This window comes from Prinia subflava, chromosome 1 (genome assembly GCF_021018805.1).
Source record: "Prinia subflava isolate CZ2003 ecotype Zambia chromosome 1, Cam_Psub_1.2, whole genome shotgun sequence".
In the NCBI taxonomy this organism is placed as follows: domain Eukaryota; kingdom Metazoa; phylum Chordata; class Aves; order Passeriformes; family Cisticolidae; genus Prinia; species Prinia subflava.
Window position 1 is genome coordinate 19,684,677 of NC_086247.1, and position 24,038 is coordinate 19,708,714.

The 24,038-nt window shown below is 40.4% G+C and overlaps 1 protein-coding gene across 2 annotated transcripts; it reads right to left on the reverse strand.

Moving 5' to 3' along the window:
- Window positions 1-1,088: 1,088 nt before the first annotated feature.
- On the reverse strand, window positions 1,089-13,895 carry DCSTAMP (dendrocyte expressed seven transmembrane protein). Of its 2 annotated transcripts, none has more exons than XM_063419455.1 (4): window positions 13,838-13,895; window positions 5,848-6,907; window positions 2,829-3,149; window positions 1,089-2,348 (listed from the first exon to the last, which is right to left on the reverse strand). In XM_063419455.1, the coding sequence occupies exons 2-4, from the start codon at window positions 6,868-6,870 to the stop codon at window positions 2,274-2,276; spliced, it is 1,419 nt and encodes a 472-aa protein (XP_063275525.1). In that variant the 5' UTR covers window positions 6,871-6,907; window positions 13,838-13,895; the 3' UTR covers window positions 1,089-2,273. The 2 variants fall into 2 exon arrangements, with proteins under 2 accessions (XP_063275525.1, XP_063275515.1); XM_063419445.1 differs by having other exon boundaries at window positions 13,821-13,893.
- Window positions 13,896-24,038: the final 10,143 nt, after the last annotated feature.

The following is a 24,038-nucleotide window of genomic DNA, read 5'->3' on the forward strand; positions in this document are numbered from 1 at the left end:
TCTGACTAGAGGGGTAAGTCTCCCTTGCTCCAGGCTTTCCTTCAGGTCTGAGAGGTCTTCTATGATTAGCCTTCCCTGCAAAGACCAAGACAAAGAAATACCTTGGGCTTTTCTATGTCTTCCGTCAGTGGCAGTGGGGTCAAGCAGCTAGGTAAAATATTTGCCAGGACTGAATGTATTGTACAGAATTAAAATTGGTTACCCAAGAAGGATTGGGTTTTATCACTTTGAGGGGCAAACTCAGCAATATTTAATTGTCCTGACAGGTAAGGGAGGAGCATCCAACATTCAACATTGGCTGAATTTCCTTAAGTAAATGAAAAATGCAGACATGGCATTGTCCTGAGAGTGTACTACAGAACTCAAAATCCTAACAGATTTAGGCATCTCTCCCAAGGATTGGCCAACATCTGAGTCATTTTGATGAACCATTTCCATGGGTTGCTTTTGCTTGCTCCTTGTAGAACAACAGAATGAAAAGTTGAGCTGAGCGGCAACACCGTCAAACAGGAAAGGCAGGAAACTCCAAGCCAAAGTTTTCCTCCTGACGATAACTGCATGTTGTTTTGTGGTGGTGTAGTCAATCAGACTTGCCCCCATATTTGAGCTTCTTACCAGCTTGTCCTTTGGGATTGAAAGGAGCACATTCAACTCCTGCCAGCAATTAGTCAGAACTCTGCCAAAAATATTCAGCTTTTATTGACATGTAACTCTTCTCCTTTCATCTTCAATGATAACAAGAGTGTGATCCTATTACCAATAGTACCTGGACAGCTATTCTCTTCTCTTAGTCCAAATTTAGAGCAACCTTCTAATTGCTTCTCTCTCACCAGAAAGCTTCTTGCTACTGGTGCTTGACAGTAGCATCTAAAATACGACCTGACATTCTGCTACTATTCAGGGCTGTCCCACTTTAGCAAAAATGACATAGTCAGGCCTCTCAGAGACATTCAGCACAACCCTCAATAATGCATGGCTTTAGTCCAGCACCATTTCCCAGAGACAAATTGTTGTCACACCAACAACCTGAACCACCTGCACGCAAGGAGAAGTGAGACTTTGGAAGGCCAAAAGAAAAAGAGTCTTCATGGTTTTCAGTGGTTTAAGTGGAAAATAACTTCTGACACTTGCTACTGGAGAGCTTTAAGTCTTAATTCATTCAGATAACAGAGACATTGATCAATGGCTGTCCTGAAACCATGCATGTATTATAGAGGAAGAGAGCAGAATTTCCTATTATCAAGACTAAAAAAGGAGGTTGGCTGTGGCTGAAAATCAGAAATACAGTGCCTGCTGGGTACATCTTTTAGCTCTATGTTAAATCTCTAAAGCTACATAAGTCATTCCTATGTCTTTAGGCATTTTGCATTTGTTCTTGTATCATATGAAGGTCACATCATCAGTGGTGGTTGAATAGGTAAAGCACTTCACTATTGGCTCAGTTTTATTTCATTGAAGTCAATGCTGCTTATGCAACATAATAAGTCCATTTTTGTCTCTTCTGCAAGATCTGAAACATTGTTCACTACTTACAAGCCTCACCCTTTAGAGATACCTTGTTTGCACCCACAGCACCTGATTCTTCTCTATTCTAGCTCTTGTGACAATCTCACTTTTACCTGTTACATGACCTCTCTCATGATTATCAAAGACTTTGTACAATCTGCACTAGTGATACAGTCTATGGACATGTGGAAGGGGAAGACTAAGACCAAGTAAGGAATTATGGGTGGGAAACTAGGTAGGAGACTAGAATCTAGGGATGGCAAAGATCCAGGCTAGAGGGACTGAGGCTTGAGAAATAGATAAAAATGTCTAGAAACATCTAAGTCCTGGTTCTTGGCTTTCCCAGAAGGCAAAGGACGGCCTCTGCTGTGTCTTCTATCTTCAGTGTCTGGCAAATGTGAAGAAGACAAACCTTCTGCTGCCACTACATCCTCGGTTAGTTCAGCTCAAAGAGGTTCCTTCTGTAGTCCTAAAAGCTCCAAACTGTTTTATTGCTTTTAGACAGAAGATCCATAATTTTCTCAAGTACTAGATAACGCAAACCCCAAGTTGAAAAACAACTCTTAATGCAATCCAGAGCAATCTGTGGTGAACTGCACACTGTCCATGATGGCATCTTTTCCAAAATACTGCTGCTCAGCGTTTGAGTGTGAAATTTTTACACTTTAGAATTGTCATTCCATAGGAAAGATGGTGCAAAGCACAGGTGGAGCTAAAGCATCTCAGCCGTATCCAAAGATTCATTTGATCTTTTTCACATCATCCTGTCAGACTTCTGTTACACTCCTTTCTTTCTTCCTCACCGCCTCTCTTGCCTTGAGTATTGGAAACCAAAAGTCAACCTGAAAAGACAGAAATATGATCTATATGATAGTACTACTGAGTGAAGATCACTCAGACACTAATACCCAGTATAGACAGTATTGAAGCCTGTCAAAAAACCCCCAAATTTAAACAAACTGTATATGTCTGCAGCTTTTTTATCTAGATATGCCATAGGTATGTGTTTTAGTTGTTTCCATTAGTGTGTCTGTGTGTGTTTATATATATATGTGTACAGGATAATTGTTTTTGCAAGCAAAAAGATCTGTTTCTTAATGGTATTTGCAGTCACTCTGTGTTTTAAAACAGAAATACATTGCCTTCCATATTGCTAAGCAATACTGGAACATCTTTCTCTACATTTAGGGCTCCTCTTACTGCCTAGCACTTGCTGTCTAGATTGCAGGAATACTCTTAAGTGCTCTTCATATGTTCATGAAAACAAAGTTTCTTCTCTGGAGGATTTTGATTTATTTTTCTCCCCAGAGCTCATGGCTTACCGTTCTTGCAAACATGTTCTTCCCAGTTTTCTTTTGTAGCTTTGCTCTTTTTTTGAGTAATTTTGCATGTAAATAATGTATCCGTTCCATCTCAGTATCAGGATAAAAGGAAGTTGACACAAGAATTTTAAGTTGGGTCAGGAGGCCAGAGAATAACCCAAAAATTATTAAGAAGAAGATGATGACTCCAAGCTGAATCCATGTCGTGGAGAGAGCGAGCTCTGGATGAGGGATGCAGTTATGCTTAAACAAAGGGATCTTGAAAGAATCAGTCTTTGCAATACTCTCTTTCATAGAAATGATATAGCTTTTCTCATTCTTCTGCACAAGAAAAGAGGAAAAAAGGCATTGGTTATAATACAGATTCCCTCCTTTCTTAGTATTTCTCTCACTGGACATTCAAATTTACAAAGAACCCTAAATCATCTAGACCATCCAGTGTCTATATACAGTATGCTCAAAACAATATATTTATTGGCTATTTATAAATGTTTTGGACTCTTTTCATTATTTCTCTTGGGATAATGTCCAGCATTTTGGACTGTTAAAAACTTAGTTTCTCAGTGCCTCTGATAGGGAAATATTTAGCTAATCAGGTTATAACAGTTTACTATTTTTCTACTGCTGTGACTCTGCTCAGATGCCCTGTTGGAGGATCCTTTGTTGAGAGTAGAACTGCAGGGCAGAGCATCTGTCCCTTTGCTTTTGTCTCAGCACATGATCAGCAGTGTTTCCGCACCACTCAGAAATTAAACTCCAAATAAGCTTCTCCCTTTCCAGTAAGGGAGGGACAAAGGTAGAGACTATGGGTTGAGATAGTAAGTTACTGAAAGCAGCAAGTGATGGAATAAGAGATACACAGTAACAGCAGCAATATTATTAACTAAAGTATATAAAAAGAGAAGGTGATTTACCTACAAAAGATATTCACCATCTCAACTTCCACGTGGCCCTGGGACAAAGCCAAGATAGTGGCTCTTCCTAGGCCCAGCACCACATGGCTCTCCCCAGAAAAAGACAACTTGACAGGCACCCACCACAGCACTCTCTCTGTCCCTGAGCCTGAGACAGCAGAAAACATTTCAGGGGCTTTGCCCAGTTCTATATTGTCTGCAGGCTTGTGTGGCTACAATCTGTTTGTTTTTGGTCATTAATGAAGAGGTTAAATAGTATAAGTTCCATTGTCTACTCCTGGGTGACATCAGAAATGGCTGTGTACCACAGGTCAGAACTTTTTGAGTCCAGGAGTTTGGTCAGTTTTCTGTTAATTTCTTCTCCTTTCAGTTCATTTATTTTTTCTCTTTTTATCTAGCCCACACTTCATCAGATTGTCAATGAAGATGCTGTGTTCCAGTGTTCAGGCAGTGGAAGCCTTAATAAAAGCACAATCAGCATGCTCTGTTCTCCCTTCATTCAGCAACCCAGTGTTTTTATCATAGAAAACTGTTAGATTGGTCAAGTATGATTTAGGCTTTATAAATGCATCCCTAATACTCCTAATAGATTTCCTGAACTTCATGTGTATGAAAATGACGTCCCTGATTATATGCTGTGTCACCTTCCCAGGGATAAATGTGAGTGTAACAAGACTGTAGTTTCCTAGATCCTCCTCCTTCCCCTTCTTGAAGATAAAAGCAACATCTGCTTTCTTCCCCTCTTCAGGAACCTCTCCCAGGCCCCATGATGTTTCAAAGACAATCAAAAGTGGCCTTGCAGTGACATCAGCCAGCACCCTCAGCACCCATGCATGCCTTCCATCAGGTCCCATGGTTGCACATTGCTAAAATGTGCCCTAACATGATTCTCCACCACAGATAAGTCTTCCTTGCTCCACACTTGCCCTTGTCCCAAAGGCCTGGGATTTCTAAAGGCTGGTCTTCCTAATAAAGACACAGCTTGAAGATACCATTCAGTACCTTGGGTTTTCTGTGTCCTTCTTTTTGCCACCAAGACCCTTCTGCTCTTCATAGTGGACCTACATTCCCCTATGTCCTTCTTTTGCTTATGGACCTTTGTGCTGCCTTTCACTTGCTTCACCTCATTCAGCTCCAGGTGGGCTTTGGTTTTCCCACCCCCATCCTTATACAGTCAGACAGTGTATCTCCATTCCTCCTGGGACCAGTGTCCCCTCTTTCACCTATTCTGTGCTTTTTCAGGAGCTCCTTGCTCACTTATGCTGGCCTCCTGCTGGCCTTGCTTGATTTAGTTGGGATGAATAACTCTTGAGCTATCAAGTCGGGTAGCTTTACTTTGCAATAAAGGCATCACTCCAATGGTGACATCTCCACTTTTAAGAATATTCAGACAAGATCCTGAGCAATCTGATCTGTCTCTGAAGTTTTCCACAGAATCACAGAATATTCTGAGTTGGAAGGGACCCACAAGAATCAAGTCCAGCTGTTAGTGAATGGCCCATATGGGGCTCAAACCCACAACCTTGGTGTTACTAGCACCATGCTCTGACCAGTTGTCCTTGTTTTGAGCATGAGATTGCTCTTGATGGTCTCCAGACTTATCTTCCAGCCTAGTTATCTGTGGTTCTCTACACTGCTGCTGCTCCTGCTACAGGAACCTGCAGATTTTGGCTACAAGCCACTATCTCATGTGTATGTGCCCATGCATACAAGGGATGAGCTCCTCACACTACTTAGTTAAAGGCATCTGTTGCATAAGCCTCACAGTGACTTTTGACTATAAAAGTAGTGTTTCATGTGAAAAATGTCAGTTTTGTGAGTTTCCAATTTTAAGCTTCTGGTCTTCTTCATATATACAAATGGAAGAATGGAAGTCCTTCTTCTAAAATTTACCATTCTCTGGAAATATGATAATGTTCTGGAAAGAACAGTCTGGTTCCATCCAACACATGTATCTGTAGAGGCAAAGGCCCTTTTTAAAAGGAATGATATTCCAGGAAAGAGCTGATGGCTCATTGCTATATGTCTGCTCTTGCAGCTGCTGAAGGTGAAGGGAAATTTCTCAACACTAAAATAAGAAATATATAGCGCTGATAAGTACTTACATTCTGAAAGAGACGGAGCTGAATGTCTAGATCCGGTACTTCTTGGAGATATTTGTTCACAGAAATAATTAACAAATAAAACAAAAAGTCTACTGCAGCAAACAGAAGCCAGATGCAAAGATGAATAATTACAGGGAGAAAAGAATACAGCATTTTTTTCCTGTCCTTTCTTGTGAAGAAGAAGGATGGGATTATGGTGTAATCTTGTCTCTCTTTTCTGTTAAGTGGCAGAAGACAGGGTCTTTGCTGTTGCTTTTGGTGCTCATCAAATGCAATGAACTGTTTTGTGATATAGGTATTCTTAAATTTGGTACTACGAGAACCCACAAATTTTTTGATAAAGAGGCCAGTTCCAAAAGAAACTAGAAAAACCCCAAATATAGGCAATACTTTCTGGCCTATATAGGGCAGTATAGTCAACATAAAAGATATCTGGTTGGAAATTCTCTGAATTTCTTGCTCTGTGTCATTTAGCTCTTGTTTTAATGCATCATCTGAAATTGAATAAGATGGTATGAATTCACGCTTCACTACCACTATATCTTTAGGTAGCTCAGGAAGCTTGGCCACCTCATAAATCCATTTTAGTGCCTCAACATAATATTTTATCAAGGCAAATTGCTCATGCTTTAAATGACAGGTTATACTGTCTGCCAGAACCTTTAGATTGTGAAAAATATTTTGAATGTTGCTGGCCACCACAATGCCTGTGCCAGCAGTAATAAGAGCATCCCTGCCATTTTTCAGTCCACAAGAAAGGAGGAACAGAACACTAAAACAGCGCAGGTGCTTGAAACAGAAGAGCATGATAGAAAGCAAAATCCAGATGAATCCAGAAATCAGTAAGGGCCCCATAGAGTGGTGTGCCAAGGAGAAGTGCATGCTAAGGAAAAATAGAAAGCTGGAGAGAAAGGCAACTGCAGAGCAAACTGCAAAAAGCTGCGTCTGATACTTCCAGCCAGGCTTCCTTTCAGATATAAAAATTTCCCATGCGTTCTGAGCTATTGAGATGAATTTTTGCATTTTCTTCTGATTGTTGCTGACACTGCAATGGCTCAAACTAAAAGAAAATGAAAAGAAAACCACTGTTATTTACAGGGTCACACTACTGCAAATGATGTCCTTTTAACTGGCTGTCTGATACTTCTTCACACTGCAAAATACACAGGTCTGACTCCCATGGAGCTGAACCACCACACATGAGACCAAAATATTTGTCAGTAATGTCACAGATATAAACATTGAAAAGGTGACTCTAAAAGGATTTCTATCTTTTGTCCTTTTATGTTTTGCACACTTTGATTTCTCATTAGCTATGTAGAGATAATGGTTCATATGCACATGTATGCATGGGTGTGGGTGTGAGTGTGTGTAAGAGCATGTAAAGCAGCATGTGCACACTGCCCAGAGATGGGGAATGAAGCACAGCTTCTTCAGGTGGAAGTAGGTTGGTACAGAGCAAAGAAAGTGTGCCTAGAGGCACCATTCCTTCTTTGGGTCTCTCCTGGGATTGCACATCTACAAATTGGTCTGTATACAACAAGGTGTCCACGAGCCAGCAATGTGCCTCATAGCCAAGAAAGCCAAGAGCATCCTGGGGTGCATTAAGAACATTCACAGCAGGTTGAGGGAGGTGATCCTGCCCCTCTGCTCAGCCCTGGTGAGGCACATCTGGAGTTCTGGGCACAGTTCTGGGCCCCTCAGTACAAGAGAGACATGGAGCTCCTGAAACAGGCTCAGTGAAGGGCTATGAGGATGATGAGGAACTGGAGCAGCTCTCTTAGGACAGGCTGAGGGAGCTGAGCCTGTTCAGCCTGGAGGAGATGACTGAGAGGGGAATCTCATCAATGTCTACAAGTACCTGAAGGGAGGGTTTCAAGAGGATGAAGGCAGGCTCTTCTCAGGGGTGCCAAGCAACAGGACAAGAGCCAATGGGCAGAAACTTATGCACAGGAAGTTCCACCAGAATTTGAGGAAAAACTCCTTTACTCTTGTAAGGTCCCCAAAAACCTTGCTCAGCATGATTCTTAAAAGGGCTTACAGTTGTTCATGTAAGCTCTGAGTTAGACAAATGGGACAGATATGGACAAGATATTCTCAAGTCATCAAAACAACTAAAAATTTTTACTGGCAACTTTAGAAAATCAGGTAACTTTGGCAAAAGATGTAGTGCAACATTCAATCTACTTAAGCAACATAAAAGACTTTTCAAAGCATTAACTTAGCAAACTCTAACCCTATTTGATGTTAAGTTACACAAAAATTCTGAGAAGAAAGGATTAGAAACAGAAAGACAGAAAATACGTGGAAGAGGAGCCACGTAACTACCACTCCTGGGTTCCAGTGGTGTGCAGCTGATAGAAAATCCAAGAGCAGGTAGAGTCAAGACATGCTTGCCTCATGTTCCACTTTAAACACCCCTTGGCCCGTCCTCCAGGTGGGACTTCCAGTCATTTGGCCACTTAGGAGCTGGGTGAGTGGCTCCAGGGGAGGGGTGTGCAGCATTGCCACTGCCAGGCTGCAACACAGGCTCCAGGGGTGAGGGTGTAGGGCAGGGCACTGCCTCACCAGGGCAAGGCCCATGTACCTCAAAATGCCTCGAGACATCAATCATTCCAGCCACTCCTAACTGTGAGGGTGACCAAGCACTGGAAAAGGCTGCCAGAGAAGTCCTGGCATCTCCCTCACTGGAGATGCTGAAGAACCACCTGGACACAATCCCGTGCCATGTGTTCTGGGATGATCCTGCCTGAGCAGGGAGGTTGGACCAGATGACTGTGGTCCCTTCCAACCTTACCATTCTTGGATTTTGTTTTTAACCCTTTTAAGCCTAATAGCTTGTGCTTGTCACCATCTCTTCTGCTTACCAGCATGCCTGTTATGTAAATTACAGAGTATTTCTGTGATTCGATTTGTTTTGATGGGAGATATTTCAGTGCTCATATATTTCCTTGTTTTCTATAATATAATATTTATAGTGCAATTTGTCCAAACATGCAAGGTAAATTCATATGCATTTTAACATTCTAGAACAAACGAGATACTAATGAAATAAAACAAACTGTGGTAAATTCATCTTAAACAGGGGACAGTTGTCTTCAAAAAATACATTCTGCTGAAGATATTACTTTGTCTTTTGCTTAGCTTGAATGCAGCAAGAAGCCAGGAACTAAACTATAATTTTGTATACATACTCTATTTTATTAGCATTAGACTTTATGAATCCTGCTACCATTCACTGCACCATTTCCCTCTCCTCATTGTAATTAGTTATTAGTTGTGTCATTGCCTTTGTGTGCAACAGGAGCTGAATATTATGGGAGCAAGCATCCATCTCTAGCTGGGACCTTCTTGTACTGATGGGTTGCTTCTCCTTGGCCTTTCTTGGGCCTGATCCTCTATAGTGCTGAGGATATCCTGAAAAATGCTGAGTGTTTTCTGTGTTTAACAACTTCAGCAGGGCTGAGCAGAGGGCAGTAGGCTCTCTGGATGGGCTTAATTCCTGGCACTATCACAGTGCCTGGGAAGGCTGAGAAAATTGCTCCCCTCCCGGGCCTAAGTGAACTCAGCTGTAAATGAAGTACAAGAGCAATTAACAGGTCTTTCACAGGAGCAAAATTAGTTAATCAATGCCCCATAAGTAAGTAGAAGTCCCCACGTTTGGGAAGGTGCTGCAAGTGAAACGGGGAGGAGAGCTGGCACACAATCCACCTGGCTCCAGCTCTGCCATGAGCAGAGCTGCCCTTCTGCTTATGTGGATGGTCTGCTTTTTCCTCTTTCTACTGAAAGACATTTCTAGGAAACATAATCAAAAAGGAGATGTTTATGATCCTGAAATCAAGCAGAACCAGACCCAACAGCCAGCAAACCTTGTCAGCAAATACTGTCCCTCCATGATCAGATCGTTGAACAGTGTGTGCTGCCTCAACTTCTTTGTAGTTCTAAGAAAAATTGCCTTGCACAGTGAATACATCTGGCATTGTGTTCTTGATTTAAGAAACCTTAACAAAATAAAATGCAAAAAGGCTAGCATTTATCTAATATTGTCCAAAACATCTGTGTATGGAAAGAACACATTTTGAGTTTTCTTTAGCAGCACCAATTTCACAGCTGTTCTCAGGCACAATTTTTACATGGTTTTGAGCATTTATATGTATGGGTATGGTGAATTCAGGTTAATGCTTATAAGCATTCAGTAAATGGCTGCAATACGTGACTGGGATTTTGGCATGATTGCATCCTTAGATTTAATAAAAGTACTTCTGGACTGGGAGGCTGGAGACTTGCAAAATACAGACAGAACTTGAAAAGAATCAAAAAGTCTCCTTTTCTGAGCAGATTCAATCTGTTACAGGAAATCCCTGCAGTACTCAGAACAAACATGGTAGGTTTGCCCCTAACTTGCATGAATCCAGAACTTTAAGGCAGGAAAGGCATTGTAAGGGCACAGTGAATTTTGGAGCCCATGGCATGGATGCTGAGGTGTCTCTCCATGGTCACTGAAGGTAAAAGAGCATTCTCATCCCCTCAAGGGCCCATCTCTAAGATTAAACTTTTCCAGGGTAAGAGGTTCACAGTGTGCATTTCTATGGCTTGTCTGACACCTGTTTTACCCACAAAAGGCATCAGCAACAGGCATAGATATTCAGCACTGAGTACACTCAAAGGAGAGTACACTCAAAGGAGAGTACACTCAAAGGAGAATCACTCAAAGGATGAAAACTCTAAACCTAAAAAAAATGTTTGAAGGCTGAACATTCTTATATCACCAGGCACTCCAACAGCTATTAATGTGTGGGAAAGGAAAATAATACTCTGATTTAGAGGTAGAAATAAATTTTTGGCATCACTAAAGAGGTTGATTAACAACTTAAAGAAATAGTAAACTTTGAGAGCTTCCTGGAATGATTCCTCTTAAAAGTATAAATCACAAAAGCTTTCCTGAAGCTGTTTAGTGCAGTTAGGAATTCTAACAGGAGGCTGACAAGAACAAAACCTTCATTTCAATTGCAGTCTGAAGCAAAGTACTTTTTCTTCTATCCTGTAACATGAACTAAGGTGGGGGCTGCTACCATTATTTATGTAGCATAAGGAAAGAATTATCCTTGGAAAGCTGTTTCTTGCTCTGAACTGCCAATTTCTTTCCACTGTAGCTTTTAGTGATGAAAAACTCTCACTTCCACAGAGGGGAGCTGGAAACTCTTGTGCTCTAGTTTTGCTTCCATAACTGATTTTTTAGTTGGGTCCAAGGGGAACCTGTCTATGCTTTAATTTCCCTCTCTAGGAAATATTAACTCAGCTCTGGAAGCATGACATTCTTCTACCATATGGCATGCTGGCAGGAGTAATTATAAAAAACAAATTTTCCAAAGGAGCTTCTCTGGCAAGGAGGTTGGGCCACAGTTCTTAAGACTTGTGATGTACTGAATTTAATGCATTAAAAAATATTTAAAAGGTATTTTTCTACTTCTATTTTATTTATTTATTTATAATAAGAAAAAATCTTATTTTAAGCAAGAATATCTGCTTGTGATATTTCAGATACGGCTACAGATTTGAGGAAGCAGAAGTTAAGTACACAGCATCAAGAGTCCCTAGCAAATGTCCTTCCAGCTCAGCCATGAGCCCTGTGCTAGAGCTATGTAATTTTTTTGCAGTATGTGTTTATGCTATCTATGATTTCTTCCCTGCCTCTATGGAGACTCCTCCATATTCATCCTCCAGGTAGTTGTGGCTGCCTCTGATACCAGCTTGGTCCTGTCCTAGTCCCTTGCTCACCCTGCAGCTGATGATGGCTTGCTGCAGATAGAATGGGACAGAACTGGGCAATTGAATTGGAAAGGGCTAACAACAATCACCTAGCCCAACTGCAAGAGATGGAAACTCCACATATTTGCAGAATATCTGTGAAACCTTTTCTACCTAAGCTTACTTGCTTAGAAGTGAACAGTAGGTCTACATATCTAGTACATGGATTAGTCACCCATGCAAACACTTTGCCAATTTTAATATAATGGAAGAAGCAGGTATCTCCTAAAATATATATATTGAGTAAAAGATTAGGATTTACTAAACAATTAGCGGGGAGAGGGGGTTGGGGTTTTTTTGGGGGTGGGTTTTTTTTGTTTGTTTGTTTTGGGGAGGGTTGTGGGGTTTTTTTGGTTTTGTTTGTTTCTTTGTTTGTTTGTTTTAACAGAGACACAGCTGACTTGGCAAAGCATGACAAAAGGAGTCAGATTTCTAAGTCTACTTTATATTTTTACACAGACTAAGCTAGGCAAAGCCTGGGAACTACAAGTGCCATTGAGTTAGAACTGAATAGGACCATCCAAGTCTGATATAACTTTCTCTGCACAGCACTGTTCTTTGGGCTGGTCTCAGGAGGAGTACACAAGTTGGACAGGCCCTTTGCCCAGAATAATGTGCAGGATCCTTATACACAAAAATAGTCTTATGAAGAGAAACATTAGGTTAAATGGGAAACTTAGATCCCATTGATGCCCAGCTCCACAATGATTTTTGCCTTGCTTCAGCTACACAGTCATCTTTATCTCATAAATCTTATCGGGATTTTATACAGGAATTAAAGAATAAAAGACACACAATAGGATTATAAAAACAAATATTTCCCTTTTTGGCAGTTTCAGGAGCCTTCTTTTCTAGCCTCAATCAGCCACATTGAAATACAAGAAAATTACTTCCCTTTTTTGGATACCATCAAAAAATACAGTGCTGAACTATGGCATAGTAAAAGCAAAAATACAGGAGGCAGTCCCACATTATTTACTTTGGTCAATACAGGGAATTCAACAGAGAAATAAAAGCCCAATAAAAAAATCCAGCAACATTACTGCAGCTATCTCCAGGTCTTCATTGACACCCTCATAATTTCTCAAGTTCACATTATTTGCTTTTAACTGCATGAGGAAGGAAAGTAAATGGTACTAAACACATTAAACAGAAGGGATGACTAAAATATCTAATCATATATGTGCACATAGGAACTTGAAATACCAAACAACACAGCAATGCAAATATAACAATTTATACACAAGGAAAAACAAACAAACAAGCAAAAATAGCAACTGAGTGAGATCTCTTTTTCTTCAAGTATTGAAAATAGATAGCTTGAGATAATTCTGAACACTGCAAGATATTACAAGCTTTTCAGGATGCCACAAATTGATTAAATGTCATCTAATATGAGATGTCTATAGCACTGGAGGTTGGACTCGGTGATCTTTAAAGAGGGTCCTTCCAGCCCAAGTCTTCTGTGATTGCTGTGATGTCCACATCTGAGCTGTCTATATGCCAATGAAGAGAAAGGGCAGTTACCCAGAACCATTACTTCAGACCTGTTTTAGAAGTCCAGCCTCACAGAAGATGGATTGCATTCCATGAGAACTTTAGCTCAACTGTGAAAAGTGTCTGGGTTAGCCTGGGAAGATGAACCTCCCCCTGTGTTTCCTAATTGCCAGCACAGGTTGTATTTGATTAAGCTGGACACTCAGAGGGCACAGAAAATGTGTTGTGGGCAGCCATAGAATGTGGACAGCTGTGGAAGAGACACAGAACAAGAAATCAAATTTTCTCACAACTCTATGGCTGTGTTAGGAAGCTGTGATGCAACAAACCCACAGACATATTCTTCCCTTAAAACACAGGAAGGAATGTAGGCAAGGTTTGGCAAACCCAAATGGCAATTTGCCTATTGCCAAAAACAACTCTACAAAACAGAAAATTTCAGTGTGAAGAAAGGAAGAGAACATATGAGATTACACAGTCCCTCTCCTCCAGAGATAGCTCTATACATACTTCTGGGAGAGTTTAGGAGTAAATTGTTTCACAAACTTTAGGAATGGACTCTCCAATCAGTAATCTGACAACTGTTTAAGTTAACCTAAATCAAGTCCTTTCACCTTAGAGCAGCTAGCTCAGTCCATGATTATTGTCTAAAGTTCCTTGATACTAACCTTAAAGTGTTACTTACAGGCACTCCTGTGAAGCGTTTGGAGTTCTTCACAGGGCTGTGTGTCTCTTGACTTTGGTGGGGAACTGAGACAGACAGTAGTAAAAAAAAATCTCACAAGTAATTCTTTCCTGTACCCTCCCTCAATGAGTCAGACACACTAGAATTTTGAAATTGTTCTGATTTTGACAAAGATTCATGAGGAAGTAACTATGCACAAGACTAGAATAGTATATATAATTTGCAAGTGCCACTTTCCACCTTTTTTTCTAGCAGAGTAATAGATATCAGCAAATGAGATCACGGCCCAAATTTCAATGATTTAATATTATGTTGAGTAATGCCTTAGGTCTAGAACATTTTAGCTATTTTGGTACTTCCCTTGAAACTAGCAGCAATTCAGTACCCAAATAAATTTAAAGCTCTAATAATTTTCATCCCAAAAATGTTCCTACTGAGATCTGTGCAAATTCTTTTGTAGACAGTCTGTCAGAATATGGTTCCTAGAATAAGACTCACCTTAAATATACAATAAAGACACAAGTTATATACAATAAAGATAATTTATATACAGGAGGGTAGAACTGCTATGCAGAGGAACTTTTGCTTTAACTTTGTTGCTCAAACTTTTATTGTAAATCTACTATTGGTTTCTGCAGACACAGTTTGCATGTGCATTTCAGTGTAGAGGGGAGAAAGATAATTCTGAACACCCATACTCCCCACACAAAATGGGTAACACATGTCCTACCAATTGTTGGATTGATCTATTGAACCAGACAGTCTTTTTTTTCAGTTGTCATCAGGACCATCTGATAAAGAGAAAAACAGATTTGAAGCAAATCAAGGGCTAACACTATTTTGTTACATACCTATGGTACCTTTTCAATAACATCCTTCATACGCTGCCTTTTTCAGCCATTTTCAGAACTAACTTGCAATTATGGTTTTACTGTTCATGTTTAACCTTTCAGATTCATTTTTCTCAGAAGTGTCATAGGTGATTTGGTCCATTGCAGAGATGTTACCTGCTACACAAAAGGAATTCTGAATTGGAGACTGACTCTTACTTAGAGTCTGATTTGAAAGATCCAGAGCTGTACATTAGTCTTGGTTCTGTCCTTGGACTCTTTGCAGAATCCAATCAACAACTACTGTAGTGCTGGCATGCACATTATTTATTTGCCCTTCATTGAAATGTCCCTGCAAGTGATTTTCCAGACAGCTGGTTTTCCAGCAGATGCTGAGAGCACTGAAGTAGCAGGTCGAGCCCAGGTTTCCCCTCCACAGAGCAGCCACATCCCTGCTCTTCTAAAAGCAGCTACTGAACAAGTTCAGAAAGCTGGCAGACAGAAAGGTGAACATAGCACAGTGTTCATGGCATCTAAATTATGCATAATGTAGGGCTATAATTAGATACAGTGGACCATCTATATATAACTGGAGAAAGTCTGATTATTATAGGATGGATGGATGAAATGATCTTTCTGCAGAATATATTGTTCATATTATGAAATAAGGGAATATTTTGTCAAGGGATGCATGTAAGTGCAAATATATCAGGCCAAGCCTCCACTGAACCCAGTGTCTCAGCCTTGATAGCAGCACGTAGCAGATGTTTACAGAATCCCACAGTGAGGAATATGGACCATTGTCTAGGTGACCCTGCAGGGGTGACGGGGGGAGGGCAGAGATGACCTCCAGAGGTCCCTTCCAGCCTCAACTATTCTTTGATTCCATGACTGTTGAGATTCCTCTTTTCATTTTTCCAGCCTCTGAGGCCAATCCAAATGGCAGCACAACCATCTGGAGTATCAGGCACTTCTCTTAGGTTATCATCATCTGCAAAGCTTCTGAGGCTGCAGCCCTTCCAGGTCAGTAATGAAGATGTTACTCTGCATTGGCCCCAGTGTCAACCCATGGGACACACCACTGGTGAATGTTGTGTGATGAACTTTGTTGCTGATCCCCGAGCCCAGTAGTTCATCCAGTTTCCAATCCAACTCATTGTCCATTTATCTACCCAATGCTTTGTCGCCTTGCCTATGAGAATATTATGGGAGACACTGTGGAAAGCCTTTCTGAAGGGGGGGTAAACAGCATCCACTGCTCTACCCTCCCCCACTTAGTTAGTCACCTCGTTGCAATCTGTCACATTGGGTAACCATGAATTCCCCTTTGTAAATACATGCTGAACACTCACTGCAGATGGTTTACAGGATCAGTCATTTGTAACATTCCCAGGGATCAAAATGAGGCTGACCAGCTCCCTGGATCATCCTCCTTCTCTTCTCAAAGATGGAAGTAACATCTGCTTTCTTCTCCTCTCCAGGAACCTCTCCCAGGACCAATGACGTTTCAAAGACAATCAAAAGTGGTCTTGCAGTGACATCAGCCAGCACCTTCAGCACCCATGCATGCCTCCCATCAGGTCCCATGGTTGCACATTGCTAAAATGTGGTCTTACCTGATTCTCCTCCACCAAGGGTAAGTCTTCCTTGCTCCACACTTGCCCTTGTCTCAGAGGCCTGGGATTCCTAAAGGTTGGTCCTCCTAGTAAAGGCACAGTTGAAGAAAGCAATTTTTGCATTCCCTTGGGCTATATATGAGAAAAAAATTAATTTATGGTCATCTGGATGGACTATTTCCACCCCTTATGTTTTCAAGAACAAGGAATTGTAATGGACAGGCTTTATCCATACCCACCAATTTGGATCAAGTGGCTGGCAGGATTTCTAGTGTCTCCTAGAGAATCAAATATGCTGTAAAGTACATGCAGACAATGTAGAAATCAACCCCACAGTCTGAAAGCTACCTAAGGCCATAGGTCCTTCAGAGATACACCATTTTGATAAAGAGCTTCAGATGGTCTTTCTCAACCCATATGTTGCAATCAGATGTGCTGGTGTCACTGCATTTTTTTGGCAGGTTTTTTAACACGGAATATTTTAGTGACCCACTCACAGTACACTCTCACAAATTCTTGTCAGTACCATGTTTTCTGGGAACCAGGTGGAATCCTGCTGGCTGGTGCTGGCTGAGGGGGGATAATATTCCCTCTGTTCTGGGAATATTATCTCTAGCAGACATCAGCTGCTAGGGCTGTCTGGTTCCTGGACTTCCCTTCTGACGTTGTCAACTACTGGCCACTGTAAAATGAGAGGAACAGTTTACAAATTTGAACAACAGTACAATAATGGCTGCTGTTTTTCCTTGTGCTCTGTCTGCCAGTGCAGTGTAGATGTTTCTGCACGCAAAAAAAAATTAGGATCATTTCAAAATTAGTGCATTTATGACCTTTTTCACAGTTTTCTTCTTAATTCCTGCAGAATGACTAGCAAATCTTGCTTGCACATAAAAGGTATTAAAAATGTCAGTGCTCGAGATCCTACTGTTCTGGCAGTTGTTCAATGCCTTTGAACAGATAATGATGTGAGTAACACAGTATGTGTGTTAATTTCAACTCTGAGTAACACAGTTTGGATAACACTGCTTCAACTGCTGTAGCACGCAGGCTGGATGAGTGGGGGTTTGGGTTTTTCTTTAGGGTGCTGCAGATCGTTTCCTTTTGTGGCAGCTGTGTGTGGCAAAAAGCAAAGCAAGTTCACAGCTCTGAACACCACGTGTCATTGAAAGCACTCCCTATTCTGCTTTGCTTCTTCCTAGCTAAGGAAGATCAGCTAGCAGCTAATTGCCCTTCCTTGTGGCTGGCTCCCAGAGAGCAGGGAAAGAAACAAACATAAACATTTATAAATATTTGCACCCTTGTTTTTGAGTCATGGCTCTAATTATTGTTTGTTTTACTGCTACAGCAGAAATTTAGATTAAAAAAAGACAATTGCATTTTATTTTCTAAATATCTGAGGAAATGAAATAATGACAGTGCATTGTTATTCCCAATGAGCAGAGCTCCACCGGATGAGCGGTATGTCTGGAGCCAGCAACAAAACAGCCATGAGTAAATGGTTCTTGGATTGAATCAGGATTGTAGAAACTCAGTTCTGAGGGGCCTCAGTGAAAAATCCAATCCAAATACTGCTGAGCATGGGTAAAATTTGTATTTAATGCTGGTAGCTGAAACTAATCTTTATATGATATACAGATATTGTTTGAATCTTTGAAAATCCTGACTGGATGTTTGCTATTTAGAACTATTCCTGTAGGCAGAGCTGAGGAAGGTTCCTAAAAGTCTCCAGGAAAGTAGTTAAGTAGGGAGTTTTCAGCTACTAATTGTCATTGGTAGCCACATAAATGCTTCTGACTTGGTCTTAGGAAAATGAGGTCTTGATATCTCTCTATGGAGTCTTGATTGAATGCCCAACAGATATCATGAAGTGGCTGCCCAAGGCACAGATTTATCTCATCCTTCTTTTCATGAAAGCTGGAAGTATCTCTCTTTGCTGCTATAAGTTACTTTACTTTGTTTATATTTCATAACCTCTTCTATATAGGAGATGCCACTTCCAACAAATTATAGAGCCAGCTACAGCTGCTACCTCTAAATGCAGAGAGAATAGTCACTTCAAATGGAACATAAAATCAAAGTTAAAAAAGCCCTTCTAGCAGTTTCACAGTTATAATGAGGAGCTGCACCTGCCGAACTAGCTCTTCCAAAAAACAGGATACAGCATCTGTGATATCCTGGATTAAGGGGTCTGTAAAAACAACCTTATTTGGAAATAAAGGCTGGTTGATGCATGGCTGCCTGTGGGATTCCTGCCCTTCCCTCCACAGACTGAACTGTTGAGCAGATTCATGGGCACATACTTTTGGGCTGGAGTTTTGCCTGGTGCAGTCATGTACTTTGTTTTGGACTCATGTGAGTCCCTGGCCTGACCATTCCCACCCTCCTTAACATCACCTACCCAGCTGCTCATCTATTCCTGCTTTAACTCATTACAAAATCACACTGCTTAGAAAAAATACATTATTAAAACCTCTTAAAATAAGTGGCATCACTTTGACACTGTTAGACTGGTGAGAGATTGAACAAGAGATCATTCCAGAAAATTTGAGAGGAGAAGTTTTCTCTGCTGAGCCACAGCAATGGGAATGGACTGGGACAGTGTGAAAGCACAGTGTGTTCTCAGGCTGAAGGTGCTGTGTGCACTCCTGCTTGATGGAGGTACTCCTGGGGATGCTCGCAAGGCACATTTCCAAGAAGTGGCTTCCAGATTATTTCCAACCTAAAGTGACCCTCAGACAAGTGACCCTTGATAAGTGATTTTTCATCCTTTTTTTTTCTCCTTTGTGTTTTCATCCAAATCTTTACTCAATATCCTGTTAGCTTTTACACCAAAGCAAAAATACACCAAACATAACAATTGAATCCTTTAAAAGACTCAAAGGAAATGAAAAACAAATAAGATATGCCACAAAAAGTTTTTACCCCAGACAGTTACATTGTAATGAAATACCAAACAATTCCAATCTAATTTTTCTATAATATATGCTATTCCAGATAACTGAAGCCAGCATTGCTCCAGTGAAGATGCCCAAAGAGCAAAGACTGTCAAAATGATAAAGGAAAAAGGTACATGGACAAAAGAGAAAAATATAATAACAGCAGTGTTGGACCATATCTTACTAGGAAATCTGATACATTACTAATAAATTTCTTACTGTATGCTATGAAAAGAGTCAGTGAGACAAGGAAAGAAATAATATATCCAAGGAACAGCAACTAGATAGCAATCTTAGCTTAGAATAATGTAAGTTGAATTTATAATGGATCTATCAAAGAGTTTGGCAATGTTGCTATAAAACAGGTCTGGCATTTCCATTTTTACCCCTCAGTTACTTTGAAGGCATTTATAACTTTGCTAACCTGGCTGAAACTTGCAGTAAAGTATTATCTTCCAGTCTTGCTTGGATGTTTGGGTATTGTTAGTGACTAATCAGAAAGTGCCTCCTAAAAAAAAAGAAGAAGAAGTAAGGCAGCCTGAGGCTTACAAGACAATGCTTGCTCAGTTCTTTCCAAAGCCTTTCCTTGTGTTGCCTACTTCTGACCAAAGACTGAAATTTGTCTTCTGTTTCACATGGTTGTGCTAAGAAATGGCTTCTTTATATTAAAAAGAAATGATGAGGGAGGAAGTGATTGATGCAATGAAGCTAGTTCTTGTGCACAATGAATATATGGTACTAAAATCAGTATAGAAATAGAGTTTTTTGAGAAAGAAGTGGTAAAACAAAGGAAAAGACAGAATGAAACCCACAGAGCATTGTAAAACAAAACTCAACACATATGAGTTTGCAGAGTTATGGAAATAATTAGGCTTTCATGAGATATTAATTTATGGGTTCCCATCCACCCTGTAACTTTACAGAATGTGCTGTCTCTAAGGATAATTATTGCTTAGGGTTGAAAGGGACCCTTAAAGACTATTTCCTTCCACCTTCCCTGCCATGGGCAGGGGCATCTCACACTAGACCACGTTGCTGAAAGCCCCATCCAGCCTGGCCTTGAACACTTCCAAGGAGGAGGCATTCACAGCTTCTTTAGGCAACCTGTGCCTCACCTCACTCATAGTGAAGATTTTCTTCCTAATATCTAATCTAAATTTACCCCCTGTCAGTTTAAAATATATTATTCTTTATAGAAACAAGCAAATAAAGATGGCACACAGCCTACCACCAGGAAGCTAGAGCTCATGACAGTTGTGGTCAGGTGGAAGATAACTCAAATATGGAGAAGTAAATATTTATTTATAAATAATATTATAACACTAGTAAAAAGTGAGCACCCAGTGTGAAAAACTGAAAAGTGGGATCCTGATTTTCTTCTGACCTATACAGATATTTTTTTACCCCAATATTTACTAATAAAATCAGAGGATTAGCTGTATGACACCTTAAAAGAAATTTGGTGTAGTGAAAGAGAAAAAGAAAAGCATTTTCTTGTTGATGATATAAATACTGCTAGTTGTCTGCAAAGAGTGGAAAATGGAAAAAAATTCCTGTTATATACTTTTTTTTTGGATCTTAAACTGATCCATTATAACTTTTAAGTAAGTCTGGTACAGTGATTGCAGCAATTAATTATTTAAGTTGTTACAGGTAAACAACATACGTCAAATGAAGCAAAACATGAAACCCAACACTAAATGGTAAAGTATATGTATTACAAGAAAAGGAGTTTCTATTCTTGCAGATGTACTTCCTTCTGCATTTTTATGAAAACCATTCAGGCTTCCCATATATTATCCTTTTTTCAGTAATCAAAACTTCAATTAGCATTTGTCAACATTTGTACTTTGTTAGGAAGAAAACAGCTTATGAGCCATTTCCTTTCCTGCAATCAAGCAAAGATTGTGTTCAGGATGAGACAAGCTAATTTGGGACTACAAAACTTTCTGTAAATGTGGGAAAGATTGGGGGAAACAGATTGTAGCATGAAAGATTTCTCAGGTAATAGGGCATTTGGCAGAAAACAGCAGAGTAGGGAGGCTTTTAGGATGACAACTTTCTAGCTGAAGTTAGTCAGTCAGAGCCTGCATTTTCTACAAGTACTCAATACAGAACATATGTCAACACCAGGCAAACATGGTTAAAACCTGATTTTAACAAAAAGATTTATAGGAAAGGTAGCTGAGGACACTTTTGTGTTGAACTGTAATTGCTAATGGGATGAATTACACTGTGCTGAAAGAGCTCAACAATAGCCATGACACTATTAAGGATTGTTTAGAGACACCAGCCAAACCTCCTGGAAGCAGGACAGGGAGTGAGCCTGAGGCTGGTTTCTCCCTCCCCTGTGGGAAGTACAGAAGAGATTTTGCAGAGAGCTAGCCTGGGATATGTTTAAAATCTGAAATGTAGATAATGCTATATTTTAAAAGCTCTACCATAGCATAATTAAAGTCCATAATTCTTGCTGAAAAACTTGCTCCTAGATGGCAAACACCCTATTTTGTATTTTTCAGTGTTCCCAAAGAAAATATCAGTGCTATGACATAATTATTGCATTTTCTTTGCTTTTGGCATGCTGTAAATGTTTTACTCAATTGGATGGGAATAAAGGAAGATGCTCAATACACTGTAATTACTTTTCCTATTTCTTGATTTACCAGCTCTCAATGGATCTTCCCTCTTCATCACAATTATACTGAAAGCTCTTTATTTCTACATCTTTTCCATAGAGATCATTTAAATATGAAAGAGATTAAATTACTGTAAAAGGAAGTGCAACCAAGTCTTTTCAGTAGCAGTCAGTGAATTTCCTTCTTGTTTCACTTAAGTTTCACAACAAGATTTATATCTTAGTTACTGGAAAGAAAAAATCCTTGTCATATCTTTACTCAAATTGATTTGCTTCCATTTATTCAGAACACCAGTGCATGGAGAGTTTAATCTTGCTCCAGTATAATGACTAACTATTGAAGTCTGTTATGTATGAACCCTATATTTCCTGTAGTTTACTAAACATTCATTAAAATACAATTAGCTTGTTTCATTTTTTTAATGGAAAAACATTTTTTTCTAAGTACCACTGCTCCAATGCCCTAGAAGGGAAAGACCTAATCCACATTAGTGGAATTTATGTAGGTGATAGTCAGTCCAGGTTTTGATTTAGACACATGACGTCTCATAGCCACACAAACTATGTTAACATTTCTAATACACTAATGATTCCTTTCTTCATGCAACCCAAACAAACCATAATGCAGACAAAACAATAGAACACATCTTTCCATGCCTCCATGCTTCCCCACTCCTCACTGTTCTTCGGGCTTTTATCTTTCTCCCTGGGAAGCAAACCCCATGTTCCACACCAGGCATTTTCTTCAAATCTTAGAGCACGTCATACCCTCTCATATCCTTCTCCCTTTCTAAAACATCCAAACTTCCTTTCTGTGTAGTTTATAATCCATATAAGGATGAAGCCATGAAAAGAAACCTTTTCAGATTGTTGTTACTGACCCCACCAGACCTTTGGCTTAGATACCAGCCAACCCGGGTGCCTTCTTGGTCTGGCCATGCCCTTGTCCTGAGATTCAAGCAGAAGTGTTTTAGAGCTTCACAAAAGTCTGGTTTAAGTCCTGTGTCACCATTTCCAAAAATTTCAGTCAAAAGTGAAGGCAAACAATTTGCAGATCTGGCTACTTCAGTAATCAACACAGCAGTGGCAGTTCATGACTTCAGTGGGAAGTATCACCATAAATTCGCTAGAGATCACAAAACTGCAACGTAGAGCTGGTGGTTGTATTCTGCAGCCTGCATATATTAGAAACTGGCTGAAAATGGGTCTGTCTCCAGTGGTCATGTGAAATGATCCAGGCCAGATGTGCCATGGTGGGCAGATTTCCTTAAACCTTGCTACAGGGTCAGAGCTGTGGCCTGCATCACAGGACCACCCTGTGCTTCAACTCCGTCACCAGTGCCGCCCTCCCCACCTCCAACCAAAGCCCAGTCAGCAGCATTCTCACAGCGTTCAGCCCTAACAGCTCCCTGCAGCTCCTCAGTATCCACCCAGCACACCCAAGGCTCTCCTGTGCTCCTCCAGGAGAGGAGGTATTTGTGGGGAAGGTGGCAGGAGAGAGGGAAAACAAAATTAGATAGTTTTAATAACTTTCTGGGGACAGGGGAGGAAGGAGAATTTTAACCTTGGCTGTGAGTCTTGGTCCACTCTCATATCAGTGTCAGTCACCTGCATATTTCCCTCTTTAGACAGGACTGGAGGCTCTCCCAACCCCACAGCTGGGCATCAGTTTGTTTGGGGATTTTTTGATTGTTTGTTTGGGAGGTTTTGTGTTGATTTGTTGTTGTTCTTGTTGTTTTTGTTCTTGTTGTTGTTTTTGGTTGGTTGGTTTTGGTTTTGGCTTTGCTTTGTTTGTTTGTTCTTATTTGCTTTCTTTTTTTCCCCTGTCCAGGAGACATCTCTCCTTTTTCATATAATATAAAGAAAACTCTCAAGCTGCCTATCAACAGCTGGGATTATGGTGGGAGTGTGGAGCTGGTTTCCCAAGGATAGTCTGAAGGATTTTGCCCCACACATGTGTAAAGCTGTGAAAAAACCCTATGCACATTTGAAGTTTACTTCACTTTCTGTGAGTAGAATACTTACCCAGCCTCCAGGGCTCTTCTTTGATGGCCCTTTCTCACATGTCCTTGCATTTAGTTGGTTGCCTTTCAATTTTAGAGTGGCAGGGTGTGCCTGTGTCTCTGTGTGGGTGCATGTCAGAAGAAACATTGACTCTTTTAGAGCCTAACTAAAATGTCTTGT